This window comes from Mobula birostris, chromosome 8 (assembly GCF_030028105.1).
Source record: "Mobula birostris isolate sMobBir1 chromosome 8, sMobBir1.hap1, whole genome shotgun sequence".
In the NCBI taxonomy this organism is placed as follows: domain Eukaryota; kingdom Metazoa; phylum Chordata; class Chondrichthyes; order Myliobatiformes; family Myliobatidae; genus Mobula; species Mobula birostris.
The window spans coordinates 93,935,602-93,954,975 of record NC_092377.1 but is presented as its reverse complement, the minus strand read 5'-3'; the positions used below and the strand labels follow the sequence as shown (position 1 = coordinate 93,954,975).

General features: G+C 41.5%; 1 protein-coding gene and 1 long non-coding RNA gene across 2 annotated transcripts in view; one reads left to right on the top strand and one right to left on the bottom strand.

Moving 5' to 3' along the window:
• Positions 1-2,794: 2,794 nt before the first annotated feature.
• LOC140201495 (uncharacterized) lies at positions 2,795-11,345 on the bottom strand. Its single transcript, XR_011886880.1, has 3 exons — positions 11,079-11,345; positions 5,302-5,583; positions 2,795-2,843 (listed from the first exon to the last, which is right to left on the bottom strand). It is a non-coding gene; the product is annotated as an uncharacterized lncRNA (long non-coding RNA).
• A 456-nt stretch (positions 11,346-11,801) lies between these two features.
• The window catches only part of LOC140201494 (serine/arginine-rich splicing factor 7-like), a 33,760-nt gene continuing 26,187 nt past the window's right edge, over positions 11,802-19,374 (top strand). Inside the window, exon 1 of the mRNA XM_072265687.1 lies at positions 11,802-11,909. Within this exon, the coding sequence (XP_072121788.1) occupies positions 11,882-11,909 (28 nt within the window). The 5' untranslated portion in view covers positions 11,802-11,881. The remainder of the gene's footprint in view (positions 11,910-19,374) is intronic.

The window sequence follows — 19,374 nt, the reverse complement described above, 5'->3', positions numbered from 1 at the left end:
CCTTCAGCTTATTTTGTAATTTCTCTAATGTTTTATTCCTTTATTTTTCTTATATGAAGATATCACTATAATTTTCCCTCTTAAGACAGCCTTCAGATATTATCCCATAGAATGGGAGGTGAAACCTCTCCATTATCATTGAATTCTAAGTAAAGACCAATTTCTTTTTTAATTTGTTCCTTAAAATAGGGATCATTGAGTAGAATTGAATTTAGGTTCCAAATAGTATTCTTTGGTTGTAGGTCAAAGTCAACATATAAATATATAGGTGCATGGTCACTTACATCTATTGTCCCAATTACACCGGAGATTATTTTGTCTCTATCTTTTCCAAATGTTATGGAATAGTCTATTCTTGTATATACGGAAAGGGGGGGGGGCAGAATAATGAGTGTAATCCTTTCTGTCGGGGAAAAGGTCCCTCCATATATTAATTAGACCAACATCCTCAAAAAGAGTGTTAACTTTCTTATGTAAGGACTTTGTTTCATAAGTTTTTCTATTAGAAGAGTCTAACTTTGGTTGTAATTGTAAATTTAAGTCTCCCTCACATACCAAGAGACCTTTTGTTTCCGTTACCATAATATTAGTAATTTTCTGGAAGAAACTAATACCACTTCCTGGGGGTGCATATATATTCAATAAAGTAACTGGATTTCCATCTATATTCCCCCTTACCAGAATATATCTGCCCTCCTTATCTCCCATTTCGAATACTTTTGCCAAATTTAACTTGCTTGAGATGCGAATAGCAACTCCTCTTCTATGTCCTGATTTATATGAGGAGCAAAACAAATTAGTGAAGCCCATTCTCTTTAATTTTCCATGCTCATTATCACTTAAATGAGTTTTCTGTAAATATACTACATGAGCTTGTTCTTTTTTCATTTTTGATAGAATTTTACTGCGCTTGATTGGATTCAACAGCCCATTGACATTAAAAGAAATGAATTTTACTTTGTCCTTAGCCGTGTGTGTTTATCTGTTAGTATATCATTGAAATTTGCAGAATATAACTTAATCAATCTACTCCCTGAACAAATAAGAGCCAAAAAACACGAATAATAAAAAACAAGGTAATGAAGTTGTGATTCCAAGGCTGGGGTCTCTAGGTGACCCTGGGTTGAGCTAGAAGAAAAGTCTAGCCGTGGGGGGATAGCCCCTCCTACCTGTGAGTTGAGGGCCCCCGCTGCAGTACCTATAAAAGTAAGTTCAAAAAAGTCTATGTCCATTACACAGAAATGATTTCCCTGTGTATTCCTCCCATGTATATATTCTCATTTAGGTGGGGAAAAAGGAATGAATGAATGAATTTTTAAAAATTGAGTAATATAAAATCCACGTTATAATACGTATTTCTTGAGATAGGTATATGACCGTCTATTTTTTGCTTCCGTTTGGCTTATCAGCACTTTTAAAGTTAGCCAAACCTTATGGCTCTTCTGGAGGAGGTGAGGGCTGTCCTCAGAGAACTCACAGTCTCTTCCTAATATCCTTCTCTTGTCCTGCTCCTGTCCCTTGCTTTCTTGGTTCTCTTACTATTTCCCAAGCAGCTCGGGACAACTGCTCAGCCAGACTTTCCCTTGGTTTGACCACGCTAACGGAGTCCTCTGTTCTTCATGTCTGTAGTCGCCTCTTCCACCATCTGATATAGTCGTATCCCTTCTTGGTAAAATACCCTCAGTTTAGCAGGGTACAGGGTTTGGAATTTAATCTGTTCTTGCTTTAATATTCGTTTTACTTCATAATGTTCCTTCCGTTTTTGTAGGACCATCGGGGGGGGGGGGGGTAATCATGATCGAAGTATATTAACTTCCCGTTCCAAAACACCTTCTTCTTACCCCAGGCCCTTCGTAGAATCTCCGCCTTGCTCTTGAATCGAAGAAATTTAAGTACTATTGAGCGCGGTTTACTTTCTCTGTCTCCGGAGGACCGTGGGACGAGTGAACGATGTGCCCTCTCAATTTCAATCTCCGTAGTCGAGGGAATCTCCAGCGCTTCCCACAGCAGCTTGTCTACAAAGTCTATCATCGATAATCCCTCCGCTCCTTCGGGAACATTATAAATCCTGATATTTTTCCGTCACGATCTTCCCTCCTGGTCAAGCAATTTACTTTCCTGTTGATTTAATATTTTTATCGTCTTACTTAGTATCTGTTCCACATTTTGCACACGATCTTCTACCTTCTCAATTCGAGTCTCTGCCACTGCTATTTTGTGATTGATGTTGGCGAGCTCTGACTTTATATCATTTAGTTGCTGTTTTATATCCTTTTGGACTTCCCTTATCTCTTCCAGAATCTTTATCATATTTGCCGCTTCGCCTGAACGAGGACCCGCATCAGCCTCGCCACCATGTGCACATGTACAAGAGCCGCACGCTGCACCTCTCTCTTCCATAGGCTCCGTAGTGGTGCTTCTTTTAATCTCCATTCTTTTTCCCCATTCTTGCCCCCTTTATCAATTCAGATATTTTCGAAAGATCTTATATTTGATGGATTAATGGGGCAAAATATGCATTTTTCCAGAGGAGCTATTGATTTAAGCTGCCATTCTGAACGATGACGTCACTGGAACTTTGAAGTTATTTTCAATGATTTAAGATTAAATTGTTCACATGTGGTGGATGAGAGAATAACAGGGGGAGATGTTGGCTGCTTTCCTGAGGCAGCAGAAAGTGTAGATGGAGTTACTGTAGGGGCTGTTGGTTTGTGGGATGGACTGAGCTGCATTCACAACCAGTTGGCGCTGGTGTGTCCTTTTCAATGAGGTATCCATGTGGTGGGACCAGGACAAATTGTTTGTGAGAGTTAACAGGTTGCAGACAGCATTTGCATCCATTCCTAAATGGAGAGAATAGGTTTTATAATTGTGTTAAATTTTAAATGATCAGAGTTTACAAAGTAAATTGAACTTTATTAAAAGCAATACGAAGCTCCCATCTTCACAGAGAAGCAACAGAAAACATTTAGCAGGTTTACCATCATTATTTTTTAAATGAAATTACTACATGTACATAGGAATGCATCATTCACTGTCTTGCATAGTAAATTCATTCCGAAAATTTTCATTACAGGCTTCCTTTCCACTCTCTTTCTTGATACGTCTTCATTGTCCCTTTCACAGCATTTCACCTTACCAATAAAACTAAACCTCCTGAGCTCTTTCTAGAAACTGTGTCTGGTCATGAAAAAGGCTAATTAAGTTGTCGAATGAAAACGAACAATGAAGGACACTAGGACCCTGGGGGTCCATAAGACAGGTCATTACTGTGAAATGCAGTTTCCCAGTACTGTACTAGGGCCTCCTCCTGATTGAACCATTCAAATAGCAAAACTCCCAGTGATCAAACAGTTGCAGTCACTGACCAATATTAGCACCTTACAGTGCCTTGAGTATGGAATTACTAGACAGATGTAAATTTTCCATTGTTGTAGACTGGATATGTCTTAAGAGGAATTATAACAATATATTAATTTTATTGATTTACATTAGTCAATTTATTAGTTATTTTAATTCAAGGATTTTAAAAATTGCTTGTCATTGCCTTTGTTCCAAAAGAGTTTAAGTACTTCCAGCATTTCCTGATTTTATTTTAATAAACTGCCAGAATCCAGCAAAGAAGGTCAATCTGCAGAAAATGTGCTTATGAATGTTACTTAGAGGAAGTGAATGCTTTGTTGGTGTGGTGGCCTCCAGCCAGAACAATGTATTTTTTATATATATAAAACAATTTAATTGCAAAAAAATTTAGCGATCCATCAAATAACATGCCAAATTGTAGACAGTAGATGATTTGATGTATAATGGCGATTATGCATTAAATCACACTCTGTAGGTCCACTAGGAGCATGCTCATCTCCGTGTCTGTCAAACTCAAGTCCCACAATACGGACCTGAGTTCAAAGATTTTAAGCTGATATGTGAGGATAGTTCTGTCTTCGGGGGTGCTGTCACTTGGAAAATGCCTTAAACCAAGTCCTGTCTGCTTTTGTGAGTGAATGTAGTTGACTCCTTTTGCATAATGTGCTAACATCTTTTGTAATTTTTCACCAAAAGGTTGAAAGCAGCAATTCTGTGGTTAAGAAGTATTATATAACTCCATTAATCTTTTAAATTTCAAAATAAATTTTATTCATAAAAATGTAAACAGGAAATAGAATATATTAGTACATGCCTTTACATTCAGATAAATACACTTACTGTGCCAGCAATATATTTTATACACAATGAAACAAAGCCACTTGCTTCCTCTTTAACCAGTACACCCATGAAGTTAATCTGGCATGCTGATAAATTTGGTGGTGTCAGAACTATTAACACCCAACGACGCCTTTTTAAAATTACACGGAACAAATTTTCCCATGAACCTGGTAAATTTGAGGGGAGCACACGAGAAAGATCTAATTGAATTTAAAGAGTGCAGTAAACAGGGTTTCAATGAGCTAAAGACTGCTTGCATTTTATCCAAACTATTTGATCCATCCTCGAGATTTGTCAGACATAATCTCACTTTAGTAAAATCATGCTACTTGAATGCCCTATAACTCTCTAAATGTCCTGCTCTTTAGTAATAGTTGCTCGTGTTTTCCCAGTGACACATGTTAAACTAACAGGTTGTCAGTTTACTTTCTGCCTCCCTTCTTTCTTGTATTGTAGTATCCCTACATGCATCTTTCCAAAACCCCAGGAACTTTGGTAGATTATCAGCAACATTTCCACTGTCTTGGCTGCCACTTCCTCTTTAGCCCTGGGATACTGACTATCAGGAGATTCATTGGCCTGTAGCCCCATTCATTTGGCTTATACATTTTTTTCTAGTTTTAGAGCTTGTTTTAAGCTCCTCCATCCTGAATCAGAATCAGTTTAATATCACTAACCTATGTTGTGAAATTTGTTGTTTTGTGGCAGCAGTAGAGTGGAATATATTTTAGAAACTATAAGTACAAAAAGAAATACAGTGAATTCTGGTTAATTGGGACGTATCGGGACCAGTACATTTTGGCCCAATTATGTTTCATGGAAATAGTTTAAAAGATTAACTACCTTTTAGCTGAGCAACAAATGAGGTATTTAAATGAAATACAGAACAAATTAGAACACAACCCATGTTACTACAGTACTATAAAACCATGTAATAGTTCCCAATAGTCATTGATGGAGGAATTCATCCAGTGTCGCTGGTGTGTATGGAGCATCTGGGGGGGGGGGGGGTAGTAGCACCTCTGGTGAAGGAGTTTGTTGTGCCCATTCTGGGTCAGTGCATTCACCTTTGGTCCCCACCGGACACCCAGCTCTCACCTGTGGCTTCAAATAACTGTTTGCATGTGTCAGCAGCCATGCCCTGGTCCATCACTTTGACAGGCAGACTAAACCAGGGAGAGTAGCAGATGCCTACTGCAGAGATTGGACTGCCTTCACACAATGCTTTTGACGATTGCATCCTCCAATTCTCCATTGTAACATTCCAGATGATTGTTGATACCTTCAAATTCTTTATAGTTTCTATCTTTTTGAAGAAGAGAAATCATTCCATTTTCACTCCTGGCCGTTTCTGGCGTCTCCAAGCCTGAATGCTTGAAACTGCAGTGAACAAAACAATTTTAAATTGCTTTACTGCTTATTTCTTACTAAGTATCAGTGACAAAAATCACTATTTTTTGAATACAAGTATGTGCAAATGATGCTATTTAAAAACTGTTTGCTCTAAGTACATTGTAGTATCTAACAGCCATAAAGTTCATGTGACTGACCCTAGCTGGAAACAGTTTGGCGACAGTAGTCTGCCCCAATTAAGCGGCATGGTTTTCCAAATAAATGAAGGGAAATCTTGGCTGTTTTCTCAATGAGTTTTTACTCTTTAAGAGTTGTCCCAAATAATAAATTACTCGATTAACTGATAGTCCAATTAACCAGAATCTACTGTATTTAAAAGAGTTAAATTAAATAAATAGTGCAAAAAGAGAGCAAAAGTTGTGAAGTAGTGTTCATGGGTTGGTTCATTGTCCATTCAGAAATCTGTGCAGTATTTGTATGGTTCCTTGATTTTATCTATTATCATTGCGATGTTTTATTTGGCTTTTATCATGAAGACCAAACTAAAATAATTATTGATTGATAATAATAACTACTTTGGATCTCTGTCACATCCCTACTTCACATTCTTAATTTCCACATCTTATTATGAAGGGAATCACCAATTGATTCAGCGTCTATCCTTGCTTGATGCACACAGAAATTTTTACTGACTGTTTTTATATTATTCAATAGAATTTTTCCATATTCTATTTTATAGGCCTATCATTTTCAGTCATACGTTGTTGGTTTATAAAATTTTGCCAACTACTATAGGCCTGCTACTAATCCCAGCAACAGAGTACTTTATGCATTTTCTTTTAATGCGAAACCTTAGTAAATTTAGTTAGCCGTGGATGATGAGACCTTACTGTGAAGCCCTTTCTTTCTTGATGGAACGTAACCATTGCTGAGATTTCTGAAATATTTCCTTAAATGTAATCAGCCTATTACCCATTGCTTTCCCAAACCGCATTAGACAACCATGACTTTATACATTATATTTGCCTTTAAGTTTAGGATACAAGTTTCAGGCGCACATTCCTCACTATGAAAATGAATGTGAAATTCTACCTGCTACAATCACACTTTCCTAGGCAATCCTTCACTGTGAAATTATTAATCCTGTCTCAATACATCATACCACATCTGAAGCAGTCTGGTTTATCAACATAATACTCTTAGAAAGAATTCCAAATTTTGTTTATTAATTCATCCTTGTGGCTGCCTTTGCAAATTCCATTTCTTTGTGATATGAGATGATTACAATTGCCTGTAATTGCAAAAACTTTCTTAAAATACCCATTAATTTTTAATTTATATTATGCCCTGCATAGTTTTGTTGGAGGCGGGTGTGTGGTAAATAGTATTTATACCAGTGACCATTTCCTACCTGTACAATATTTTATATTCACCTAAACTGATAGAAATTCATAAGACCATACGATATAGGAGCAGAATTATGCCATTCAGCCCATCGAGTCTGCTCCACCATTCCATCATGGCTGATTCCGGATCACTTTCAACCCCATACACCATTTATCCTTTGTAGCACTGACCGATCAGGAAACGATCAACTTCCACCTTCAATATACACAGAGTTGTCTTCTACTGCAGTCTGCGGCAGAGTTACTAAAGATTTCCATAGATTTGCTACTCTCTGGTTAAAAAAATTCCTTCTGACCTCTGTTCTAAAGGGTCACTCCTCAATTTGAGGCTGTGCCCCCTAGTTCTGGATACCCCCACCATAGCAAGCATCCTCTCCACATCCACCCTATCTAGTTCTTTCAGCATTTCAGTAGGTTTCAATGAGATCCGCAGGCATTCTTCTAAATTCCAGTGAGTACAGGCCCAAAGCTGCCAAATGCTTCTCATATTTTAACTCCTTCATTCTGAGAATCATCCTCCTGAACCTCCTCTGGACTCTCTCCAATGACAACACATCCTTTCTGAGATGTGGGGCCCAAAACTGTTGACAATACTCCAAGTGCGGCCTGGCTAGTGTCTTATAAAGCCTCAGCATTATATCCTTACTTTTATATTCTATTCCCCTTGAAATAAATGCCAACCTTGCATATGCCTTCTTTACCACAGACTCAACCTGTAAATTAACTTTCTGATAGTCTTACACAAGGACTCCGAAGCCCCTCTGCATCTCCGATATTTGAACTTTCTCCCCATTTAGATAATAGTCCGCACTATTGTTCCTTTTATCAAAATGCATTATTGTATATTTCCCAACACTGAATTCCATCTGCCACTTTTTTGCCCATTCTTCCAATTTATTGTCCTGCTACAATCGCATTGCTTCCTCAGCACTACTTACACCTCCACTTATCTTTGTGTCATCTGCAAACTTTGCCACAAAGCCATCAATTCCATTATCCAAATCAATGACAAACAATGTGAAAAGTAGCAGTCCCAATACTGATCCCTGAGGAAAACCACTAGTCATGGCAGCCGACCAGAAAAGGCTCCTTTTATTCCCACTCACTGCCTCCTGCCTGTCAGCCATTCCACTATCCATGCCAGTATCTTTCCTGTAACTCCATAGGATTTTATCCTGTTAAGCAGCCTCACGTGTGGGACTTTATCAAACACCTTCTGAAAATCCAAGTAAATGACATCCACTGCCTCTCCATTGTCCACCCTGCTTGTTACCTCCTCGAAGAACTCTAACAGATTTGTCAGTCAAGATTTCCCTTTACAGAAACCCTGTTGACTTTGACTGATTTTATCATTAGTCTCCAGGTACTTTGAAACCACATACTTAATAATAGACTCCAACACTTTCCCAACCACTGAGGTTAGGCTAACAGGCCTATAATTTCCTTTGTTTTGCCTTCCTCCCTTCTTAAAGAGTAGAGTGACATTTGCAATCTTCTAATCCTCTAGGACCGTGGCAGAATCAACTGATTCTTGAGAGATCATGACCGATGCATCCGTTATCTCTTCAGTAACCTCTCTCAGGACTCTGGGATGTATTCCATTTGGTCCAGGTGACTTTTAAGTTTTGCCTAGCACTCTTTCCTTTGTAATAGCACTCCTGCTCCCTGACACTCTTGGACCTCTGGCATCCAGCTAGTTTCTTCCACAGTGAAGACTGTTGCAAAGTACATATTAAATTCATCTGTCATTTCCTTGTCCCCCATTACTCTTTTTCTCTCTCTCTGCCCCCCCCCCCCATTTGGTCTATGATCAGGGACAAGATGGTGTGACTGCAAGTGAGGCGGGTAGTGAGACAGTGCTGGAGGAGCCTCAGCCCTTGAGCTTGTCCCACAGGTCTGAGATTCCTGTTCCCTGTGTGAGGGTGGGGACTGTAGGAAGGATGAGCAACCTAACTGTGGCACCGTGGTTCAGGGAGCCATTTAAGAGGGGGGAAAGAAGAGAAATGTAGTGGTAATTGGGGATAGTATAGTCAGGGGAATAGACAGTGTTCTCTGTCGCGAGGATAGAGCATCCTGAAGGCTGTGTTGCCTGCCTGGTGCCCGGGTTTGGGACATTTTATCTGACCTGCAGAGGAATTTGCAGTGGGAGGGAAAAGATCCCATTGTCGTGGTCCACGTGGGTATCAACGACACAGTCAGAATGAAGAAAGAGGTTCTGCTGAGGGAATTTGAACAGCTAGGGTCTAAATTAAAAAGCATAACCAAAAACATGGTAATCTCTGGATTACTACCTGAGCCATATGCAAATTGGCATAGGGTCAAGAAGATTAGAGAGTTAAATACGTGGTTTAAGGATTGGTGTGGGAGAAGTGGGTTTGAATTCATGGGAAATTGGCACCAGTACTGGGGAAGGAGGGAGCTGAACCAATGTGAAGGGATCCACCTGAACCGTGATGGGACCTGGATCCTAGTGAATCACATAACTAGGGTTGTGGATAGGGCTTCAAACTAAATAGTAGGGGGTGGGTTCAACAGATTGGAGAAGTATAGATAAAGTAAAAGAGAAAAGTGTGGATAAAGTAAAAGCAAAAGATAAAAAAAGAGAAAAATAAGGGTGGAGTAAAGAAAAGTCAAATACAAAAGAGTAAAAGATTACAAGATTTTAAAAGCACATTTAGTGTAAGCGCACTGTGTCTGAATGCCTGTAGTATTCTAAACAGGGTTAGTGAACTTGTGGCACAAATCAGTACTAAGAGGTATGATTTAGTGGGCAATACAGAAACGTGGATGCAGGGTGGAGAGGATTGGAAATTAAATATCCAAGGATATCAGGTAATATGGAAGGATAGGCAGGAAGGTAAGGGAGGGTGGGTAGCACACTTAATTAAAGATGAGATCAGGGTGATAGTGAGTGACAAAATAAGATCTAAGGAGTAGAATGTTGAATCCATCTGGGTAGAGATTAGGAAAAGTAAAGGGAAAAAATCACTAGTGGGAGTTGTCTATAGGCCACTGAATAATAACATTATAGTGGCACAGGCAATAAACAGAAATATCTGAGGCATATAAGAATGGAAAAGCAGTTATCGTGGGAACTTTAACTTGCCTGTAGATTGGGTGAATCAAGTTGGTCGAGGCAGCCTTGAGGAGGACTTCATAAAGTGCATCTGTGATGGCTTTTTGAACAGCATGTTACTGAACCTACAAGGGAACGTGCTATCTTGGATCTGGTCCTGTGCAATGAGACAGGTAAAATTAGCAATCTTGTGGTTAGGGATCCTCTTGGAAAGAGTGATTACAGTATGATTGAGTTTCTCATATAATTGGAGGGTGCAATGTATTATGCCTAAACAATGGAGACTACAAAGGGATGAGGAGGATTTGGCTAGTGTAGACTGGGAACACAGGCTATATGGTGGGACAGTTGAGGAACAGTGGAAGACTTTCAAAGAGATTTTTCACGGTGCTCAACAAAAGTATATTCCAGTGAAAAGCAAGGACAGTAAGGGTGGGGAGAGCCAGCCAGAGATAACTAAGGAAATAAAAGAAGGCATCAAACTACAAGCTCATGCGTACAAAGTCACCGAGTATTGGGAAATTGGAAGATTGGGAAAACTTTAAAAAGCAACAAAGAACTACTAAGCAAGCATTAAAATGGATAGTAAACATTTTTATAATTATGTAAAGTGGAAGAGTGGCTAAAATGAACGTAAATCCCTTGGAGGATGAGAAGGGGTAACTGATATTGGGTAATAAGGAAATGGCAAAGGCTTTGAATGACTTATTTGGTGTCAGTCTTCACTGTGGAGGACATATTTAACATGCCAAAGAGAGATGTTATGGGTGCGATGGGAGGTGAGGACCTCCATACAATAGCTATCACTAAAGAGGTTGTGCTGAGCGAACTTGTGGGCCTGAAGATAGACAAGTCCCCTGGTCCTGATGGAATGCATCCCAGGGTATGGAAGGAAATGGCATAGAGGCTTTGGTGATAATTTACCAAGATTGTCTGAACTCTGGACGGGAGGAAAGGAACCCTGCATCAGGGCTTATGAAGGAGTTTTAACATTCTCCACTGAAGCTGGTTGACCAGCTGAGCATTTCCAGCAATCTGACCTTCAGGGCTGCTCTCTCCCCAGTCCTGCCGGTTGTTGACGCAAACGATAAATCAATCTGAAAAGGTTCCTGTGAATCTCAATCCGCCGGCTCAGAATCGTGACAGGAAGACAAATCAATGGGCGATTCATCTATCTCATGGTATGTTTCCATGGGTAAGAGCACTCCAAATAAAATGATGGGTTAATTGCAGAGAAATAATTTGGGTACTTGTTGTCACCGTGCAGACTGATCTTTGCTCCGGTTACATAAAAAATAGCTTTCAGACGTTTAATTGCTAATGCTTGCAATTGCACGTTTAAGTATAGAGGATGTGCAAGTGTAGCCAGAAGATTATGAGCGAAGGATGAGAGTTAAATCAGTGCGAACCCCGCAGCGGCGCAGGGCAGAACTGCAGTGCGCGCAAAAACTGGCCGCAACCAGTTTCGGCTGAGCTTCCGAGACGTCAGGCGCTAACTCGGCCTCCCCGACGCCGCCGACCCTGAAACCACAAGTCAGGAGACGCACGCCTATCGCTCCGACTCCTGCGCCGTGGCAGAAGCCATTTTGGGCAGGCGAGCATGTTTTAAGGTGAGGGGTAAGAAAAGGAAAGGGGCAGCGATCAACATGGAGGCGCGCGAGCGGGCAGCGCACGTGATCTCCATCCCCAACTGCCGTCTATTCGGAGGCACGCGCGGCGGGGGCGGGCGCGCGGAGCCCCGGATGCGCGCGCCGTCCGCTGAGCATGCGCAAACGGCGGAGGCGGGACGGGATTCGCCCTCAGTTAATGGCGAACGGGCAGAGGGAAGAGTGAGTGTGTTATTATGTCCCGATACAACCGGTGCGGTGGAGGTGAGAATCCCCCTTTACCACTGAAGGAGTACCACAGATAGCAAATTTGAACACTGATACGAGGCGGCGTCTCGGCCTCCGAGGCTGGAAACCGCCGAGCAATCGCCCGGCGGTGCGGAAGCTGCCATCGGCGCGCTGCTGGCACGCCAGCTTCTTCGGCATGGCGGGGTCCGGAGCCGCGTAATGGCGGCTGATTCCACTCCACTGGCCCCCCCTCTCCTCAGTTTCACCGGTTCACTGAAGTCCGCTGTAACTTGACGGCTTAAGCGCCGGGGTTGCGTGAGGCATCGGGAGGCCGGCTGAGGGAAGGGGAGGAGGGTGAACAACCGAAAACGAAAGCGGCTTGTGTTCGCGCGCTGCTTGGCGGGCCCCGAGCGGCCCGGCTGTCCCCCCTCCCATATGCTCCAAGGGACATGGCCAAAAGTTCGGGGGGCATTGTGCTGCCAGTGACTCGGGTACACTTGTCTCACCAGCCACTGTAGCTGGTTTGGCCATCCTTGATGTGGGAGGAGGAACAAACGGAGCATCGACAGTGCGCCGGGCGATTGTACCCCACAAACTGCAGTTTGGTTCTTGCTGACCATTAACTGTTTTCGTTTCCATCTGCGATAATACAGTATTACCGTGGCCTTTGTCCGCCTTAAACGACCCACTGCTTACGTCCATCTGTCTTTATAATTTCTGTCCTAGATCTTGGACCTCTCGAGGCCTTTTCAAACCCTGATTTATTTCAATGCTCCAATTTAGCGGAGTTTATAACATTGTAAAATATATACCATTTCATGCTACCTTGGCATCTTTATTTGTATCTTTGCAATTGAATTGGTAATTAGACATTCAGTCTTGAAATAAGATTGTCATCAATTTGCATGGCCAATAGAATAAAATACAAGTACTTTATTGGCCTGTAATGTCCGTGCTGATTCTAACTTCACATTTCAATCTGAACTTTTTCATGGTTCATTATAAACTCCCATTTGTTATTCGTTGAACTAGTACTGTATAGTTTCCTATTATATTTCCGTGAATATTGTTCTTTTAACTAATCTCCAAAGAAATTTTCTGATCAAGTGCAAAAATATACCAGCCTCGACCCACGTTCTTATCCGTGCAGTAAATCATGATCTTATTTTTGTGTACAAGATCTTGCTGTGCTCAAATTGGTTGTGCTCTTTCTTGTATTGTAGTTAAGTATATTTTAAAAAAATACATTGCAGGTAATATAGGAGAGGGGTAGGAGTGTGTTGGCAGTGTTGTACTATGGATAGACGTTGTAAATAAAGTGTTAGCGATTGTGGGCAAGTCTTCATGGCTGCATGAAAATATCTTAAAGAGTAGGGGGCTACTTTTCATCCCATTTGTCTTTGCATCTGGTAGTTAACCCTCGGGGTAGAAGGTCTCATCACCTGTTGATTCTTTTCCTCATCCTTGGCCCCCTGGCCAGTGAGCATTCTCCCTAGTGTGCACCTAACCCTCTCACTTCCAGGCGAAGAAGCAATTCACATAACCTACTGTATCTTTGTCTATTGCATTTGGTACTCGATGTGTGCGCAATGGTTATTTTCCTATCTGGTTGCATATCATTTAATTTCCCCTTCCCACACTAACCCATCTCCCCTGTCGTCTTCACTTCACGCAAATAAAGGAACAACACATCCACATCTTCCCCCTTTATCATATTTCCCATTTCCATCTGCCCATCACCCTTCCTATCCCCTTCCCCTTCTGGTTCCCTCTACCCATAATCCCTCCTTTATCTGGTCTGGAACTTCCTCCTCCCCCAGTTGACTCCATCTCCCTCTTGTTTCCTTATCCGTCTTCACTTATCGCCCACCGACTGTCTCCACTACCCCAATCCCCACCCCACGTTTGGTTCCACTTACTATCGACAGTTAGTGTCTCTCTTCCCCCTCACCTCCGTCCTTATGCAGGGTCATAATCTGAAATATCGACCACCCTGTTGCCTCCACAGATGCAGCTTGATTCCAGCATCTGCAGTCCCTTATGTCTCAATTGTATTGGGCTAACTTAATTCTTTTAATCAGGTCACCTGGGTTGAATGGGTCACTGTAATTAATGTCTAAATAGATTTTAGTAAAATTTTTGATCTGTCATGGGCTAGTCAAAAATATAAAAGGCCTATAGAATTCAAGAATTTAGATCCAAAGCAGCATTGATCCAAAATTGACTGTGACAGGAAGCAGCAGGTAATGATTGGCTGTTGTCAGTGGGGTTCAGTGTATGCTCCATTGTAATATGACTTAAATCTAAATACATAAAAATATATGTTTAAAAGAATTAGAATATATGCAGATTAGGAATATTACCCATGTGGTTTAGGTGTAAAGGAAGGGAAGAATAAAAGCTTTAGAATGTTGGGAGAAGGTCGGGTTAGAAGATTGTTCAAAAAACATTTGGCTGAAAGCTAGTCACCTTGCAGGAAAAATGTGATTGCACTAAAATTGCAGAAGGCTAGGAGACTGGAGCTATAAGAAAATATAGTCAAAAATATTGTTTTGGGATGAAATAATTTGGGTTATATTTGAGTTGTATAAAATTTGAGGGATCTGGATAGAGGAAGAATTTCCCTGGGCAGAGGAGTAAAATACGCAAATAGGGTAGATTGAAAGCAGTTGGTAGAAGGATTAGCAGGGAGATGAAGAAAGTTTCCTTCCAAAGGAATTCTATGCCAAAAAGAATTAAGCCAGAAATCATTGTTTAAAAAGAAAATGAAGAATTATGGGCAGAATTTGAGATCAAAAGTAAACTCTCCAGCTTACAAACTTTCTGATTCTCTGTAAAGCATTTTGGGACATTCTGGTGGTAATGGTAGACATTATATAAATTCTTAAATTGGGAAGGATTTGGTATAGGTGGCTTTGCATGGCAGATACAGTATACTGGATTCCTCAGCCATCTGTGCTCAAAATCTTTATATTTTGTAATTTTATTCTCATACTCCATTGACAACATTTTCAGCTTTTACTGGAATGCAGAATTCGCTACTGAACTGAGAAACTGTAGAGACACCTCTGTGCTGAAACATTTAAGAATTAAGTTTAACCATTGAATTATTTTCCAGTAAATTGCTGCATATTGCAGTTTAAACTGCAATTCACTTTTCCAGTGAGGATGTGTATAATACTGTGGGATGGAGTATTATGAAATCTCCTTAATATGAAAAATGGTTTACTTTTGCTTTGCACTCATAATTACACAATGGAACCTCTAATATGAATAATTAATCTATAGCTAAGCAATGTTAAATCCAATTTCAGTCTATAATTCATGTTGTGGCTTATATGGAAAGGTTAGATACCCTAATTTTGACTTTAGGTTACTGATATTTCACTTTCCAGTATATTCGAGAAAAGATTTTTTTTCAGTTTGACAAAATCTTTCTCTTCAGATGATCAGTTTTCAATATCATATTGCATATTTAAACAAACATTTGTTATTTATGATCAAATATTTTCTGGTAAAAAAATGGATTTCTGATATTCACTGTGCATCACAATATTAGAGATTTTTGCAAAAATCAAAATCAGTTTTTTCAGGAGTTAAATGCATGCATACTTATACACTGTTCTAGAAACCTTTTATGTTGGCTCTCAAGTATTCTGGATTTAATATGGAAATAAGCAGTTGATGGTTACTCTGCATGTACTCAGCTCTAAAGTGAATCTGACATATGCCGGGTGATGGAATTAATGACTTTGTTGCAAAGTTTTTAGATATTATGAAGATAGGTGGAGGGGCAGATAGTTTGAGGAAGTTGAGAGGCTACAGAGTGAGTTGGATAGCTTGAGAGAATGGGCAAAGAAATGGCAGATGGAATACAGTGTTGGGAAGTGTATGGTCGTGCACTTTGAAGAAATGAAAGGGCTGACTGCTTTCTAAATGGAGAGAAAATACAAAAAACTGAAGTGCAAAGGGACTTGGGAGGCCATCTGCAGGATTCCCAAAAGGTAAAGGTAAAGCACGTGTAAGTCGGACTGTGAGGCAGCGGGAGTATTTAAAAGAGAGCAGTTTGACGGAGTGGGCAACGGAGTAGTGGGAGACAGAGTAGGGAGGCTTTGTCTCGAGAGGCTGAGGACGAGCTTCGCTCTAAGTGAGGTAAGGCCGGGTAAGTTCCTTTAAAAGGAGAACAGTCTGCAGCGGTATTTTATTTAAAGCAAGGAAGGTGGCGAGGCTGTAGCTCATTATGTGAGCTAGGGCTGTAGGAATAGTTGTTTTAACAACTCCAAGGGAAAGAGCGGTACCACTGCGCAGACGCATGACATCAGCCGGGTGAGTGCCGAGCATTTTTAAAAAAAAAAGAGGACCTTCCTATCTGGCGGGCAATGGAGTGAGTGGTAGCGGAGTGAAAGGGCTTTGGCTGAAGTGAGCAGAGACTGAGGAGGAGCTTGCTCCCAGTGAGGCCCATACCACTTCCGAGGGAGTCGGCAACGTTCCACATCCACATTTCAGAAGTTGAGGCAACATATTGGGTAGGTCATGACAGCTGAGATTGGCCCTGTAGTTTGTTCATCCTGCAGCATGTGGGAAATCAGGGATACTACCAGTGTCCCTGACGACTATGTGTGCAGGAAATGTGTCCAGCTGCAGCTTCTGGCAGACAGCATTGAATGGCTGGAGCTGCGATTGGATTCATACTGGAGCATCAGTGATGCTGAGAAAGTCATGAATAGGCCGTTCAGTGAGTTGGCCACACTGCCGGTAAAGGCTACACAGGCAGAAAGGGAATAGGTGGCCACTAGACAGTGTAGCAGTAGGCAGGTAGTGCAAGAGTCCCCTGAGGTCATCTCCCTGCTAAACAGATATACTTACTTGGATACTGTTGGGGGAGATGTCTCATCAGGGGAAGGCAGCAGCAGCTGAGTTCATGGCACCATGGGTGGCTCTGTGGCACAGGAGGGAAGGAAAAGGAGTGGGAGAGCTATAGTGATAGGGGATTCGATTGTAAGGGGAATAGATAGGCATTTCTGTGGTCGCAAACGAGACTCCAGGAGGGTATGTTGCCTCCCTGGTGCAAGGGTCAAGGGTGTCTCTGAGTGGCTGCAGGACATTCTGGTGTGGGAGGATGAACAGCCAGTGGTCATGGTGCACATAGGTACCAACGATATAGGTAAAAAAAAGGGATGAGGTCCTACAAGGTGAATTTAGGGAGTTAGGAGATAAACTAAAAAGTAGGACCACAAAGGTAATAATCTCTGGATTACTACCAGTGCCACGTGCTAGTCAGAGTAGAAATCGGAGGATATTTCGGATGAATACGTGGCTTGAAAAATGGTGCAAGGGGAGAGGGATTCAAATTTCTGGGGCATTGGAACCAGTTCTGGGGGAGTTGGGACTGGTACAAACAGGGCAGTCTGCACCTGGGCTGGACTGGAACCAATGTCCTAGGGGGAGTGTTTGCTACTGTTGTTCAGGAGGATTTAAACAACGTGGCAGGGGGATGGGAACATATGCAGAGAGACAGAGGGGTGTAAAGTGAGGGTAGAAGCAAAAAGTAGTAAGGTGAAAAGTAAAAGTGGCAGGCAGGCAAATCCAGGGCAAAAATCAAAAAGAGCCACTTTTCAACATAATTGTGTAAGGGCTAAGAGTGTTGTAAAAACAAGCCTGAAGGCTTTGTGTGTCAATGCAAGGAGCATTCGTAACAAGGTGGATGAATTGAATGTGCAGATAGTTATTAATGAATATGATATAGTTGGGTGACCAAGGATGGGAGCTCAACATCCAAGGATATTCAATATTCAGGAGGGATAGACAGGAAAGAAAAGGTGGGGTAGCGTTGCTGGTTAGAGAGGAGATTAACGCAATAGGAAGGAAGGACATTAGCTGGGAGGATGTGGAATCAATATGGGTAGAGTTGCATAACACTAAGGGGCAGAAAACACTGGTGGGAGTTGTGTACAGGCCACCTAACAGTAGTAGTGAGGTTGGGGATGGCATTAAATAGGAAATTAGAATACATGCAATAAAGGAACAGCAGTTATAATGGGTGACTTCAATCTACATGTAGATTGGGTGAACCAAATTGGTAAGGGTGCTGAGGAAGAGGATTTCTTGGAATGTATGCGGGATGGTTTTCTGAACCAACATGTCGAGGAACCAACTAGAGAGCAGGCCATTCTAGACTGGGTATTGAGCAATGAGGAAGGGTTAGTTAGCAATCTTGTCGTGCAAGGCCCCTTGGGTAAGAGTGACCATAATATGGTGGAATTCTTCATTAAGATGGAAAGTGACATAGTTAATTCAGAAACAAAGGTTCTGAACTTAAGGGTAACTTTGAAGGTATGAGACGTGAATTAGCTAAGATAGACTGGCAGATGATACTTAAAGGGCTGACGGTGGATATGCAATGGCAAGCATTTAAAGATCGCATGGATGAACTACAACAATTGTTCATCCCAGTTTGGCAAAAGAATAAACCAGGGAAGGTAGTGCACCCATGGCTGACAAGGGATAGTATCAATTCCAAAGAAGGAACATACAAATTAGCCAAAAAAGTGGCACACCTGAGGACTGGGAGAAATTCAGAGTCCAGCAGAGGGGGTCAAAGGGCTTAATTAGAAAAGGGAAAAAAGATTGAGGGAAAGCTGGCAGGGAACATAAAAAATGACTGTAAAAGCTTTTGTAGATGTGTGAAAAGAAAAAGATTGGTTAAGGCAAATGTAGGTCCCTTACAGTCAGAAACAGGTGAATTGATCGTGGGGAACAAGGACATGGCAGACCAATTGAATAACTACTTTGGTTCTGTCTTCACTAAGGAGGACATAAATAATCTTCTGGAAATAGGGGACCGATGGTCAGTGAGATGGAGGAACTGAGGGAAATACATGTTAGTAGGGAAGTGGTGTTAGGTAAATTGAAGGGATTAAAGGCAGATAAATCTCCAGGGCCAGATGGTCTGCATCCCAGCGTGCTTAAGGAAGTAGCCCAAGAAATAATGGATGCATTAGTGATAATTTTTCAAAACTCTTTAGATTCTGGTTAGTTCCTGAGGATTGGAGGGTGGCTAATGTAATCCTGCTTTTTAAAAAAGGAGGGAGAGAGAAACTGGGGAATTACAGACCGGTTAGCCTGACATCGGTGGTGGGGAAAATGTTAGTCAGTTATCAAGGATGTGATAACAGCACATTTGGAAAGCGGTGAAATCATTGGACAAAGTCAGCATGGATTTGTGAAAGGAAAATTATATCTGACGAACCTTATAGAATTTTTTGAGGATGCAACTAGTAGAGTGGATAGGGGAGAACCAGTGGATGTGGTATATTTGGATTTTCAAAAGGCTTTTGACAAGGTCCCACACAAGAGATTAGTGTGCAAACTTAAAGCACACGGTATTGGGGGTATGGCATTGATGTGGATAGAGAATTGGTTGGCAGACAGGAAGCAAAGAGTGGGAATAAACGGGACCTTTTCAGAATGGCAGGTGGTGGCTAGTGGGGTACTGCAAGGC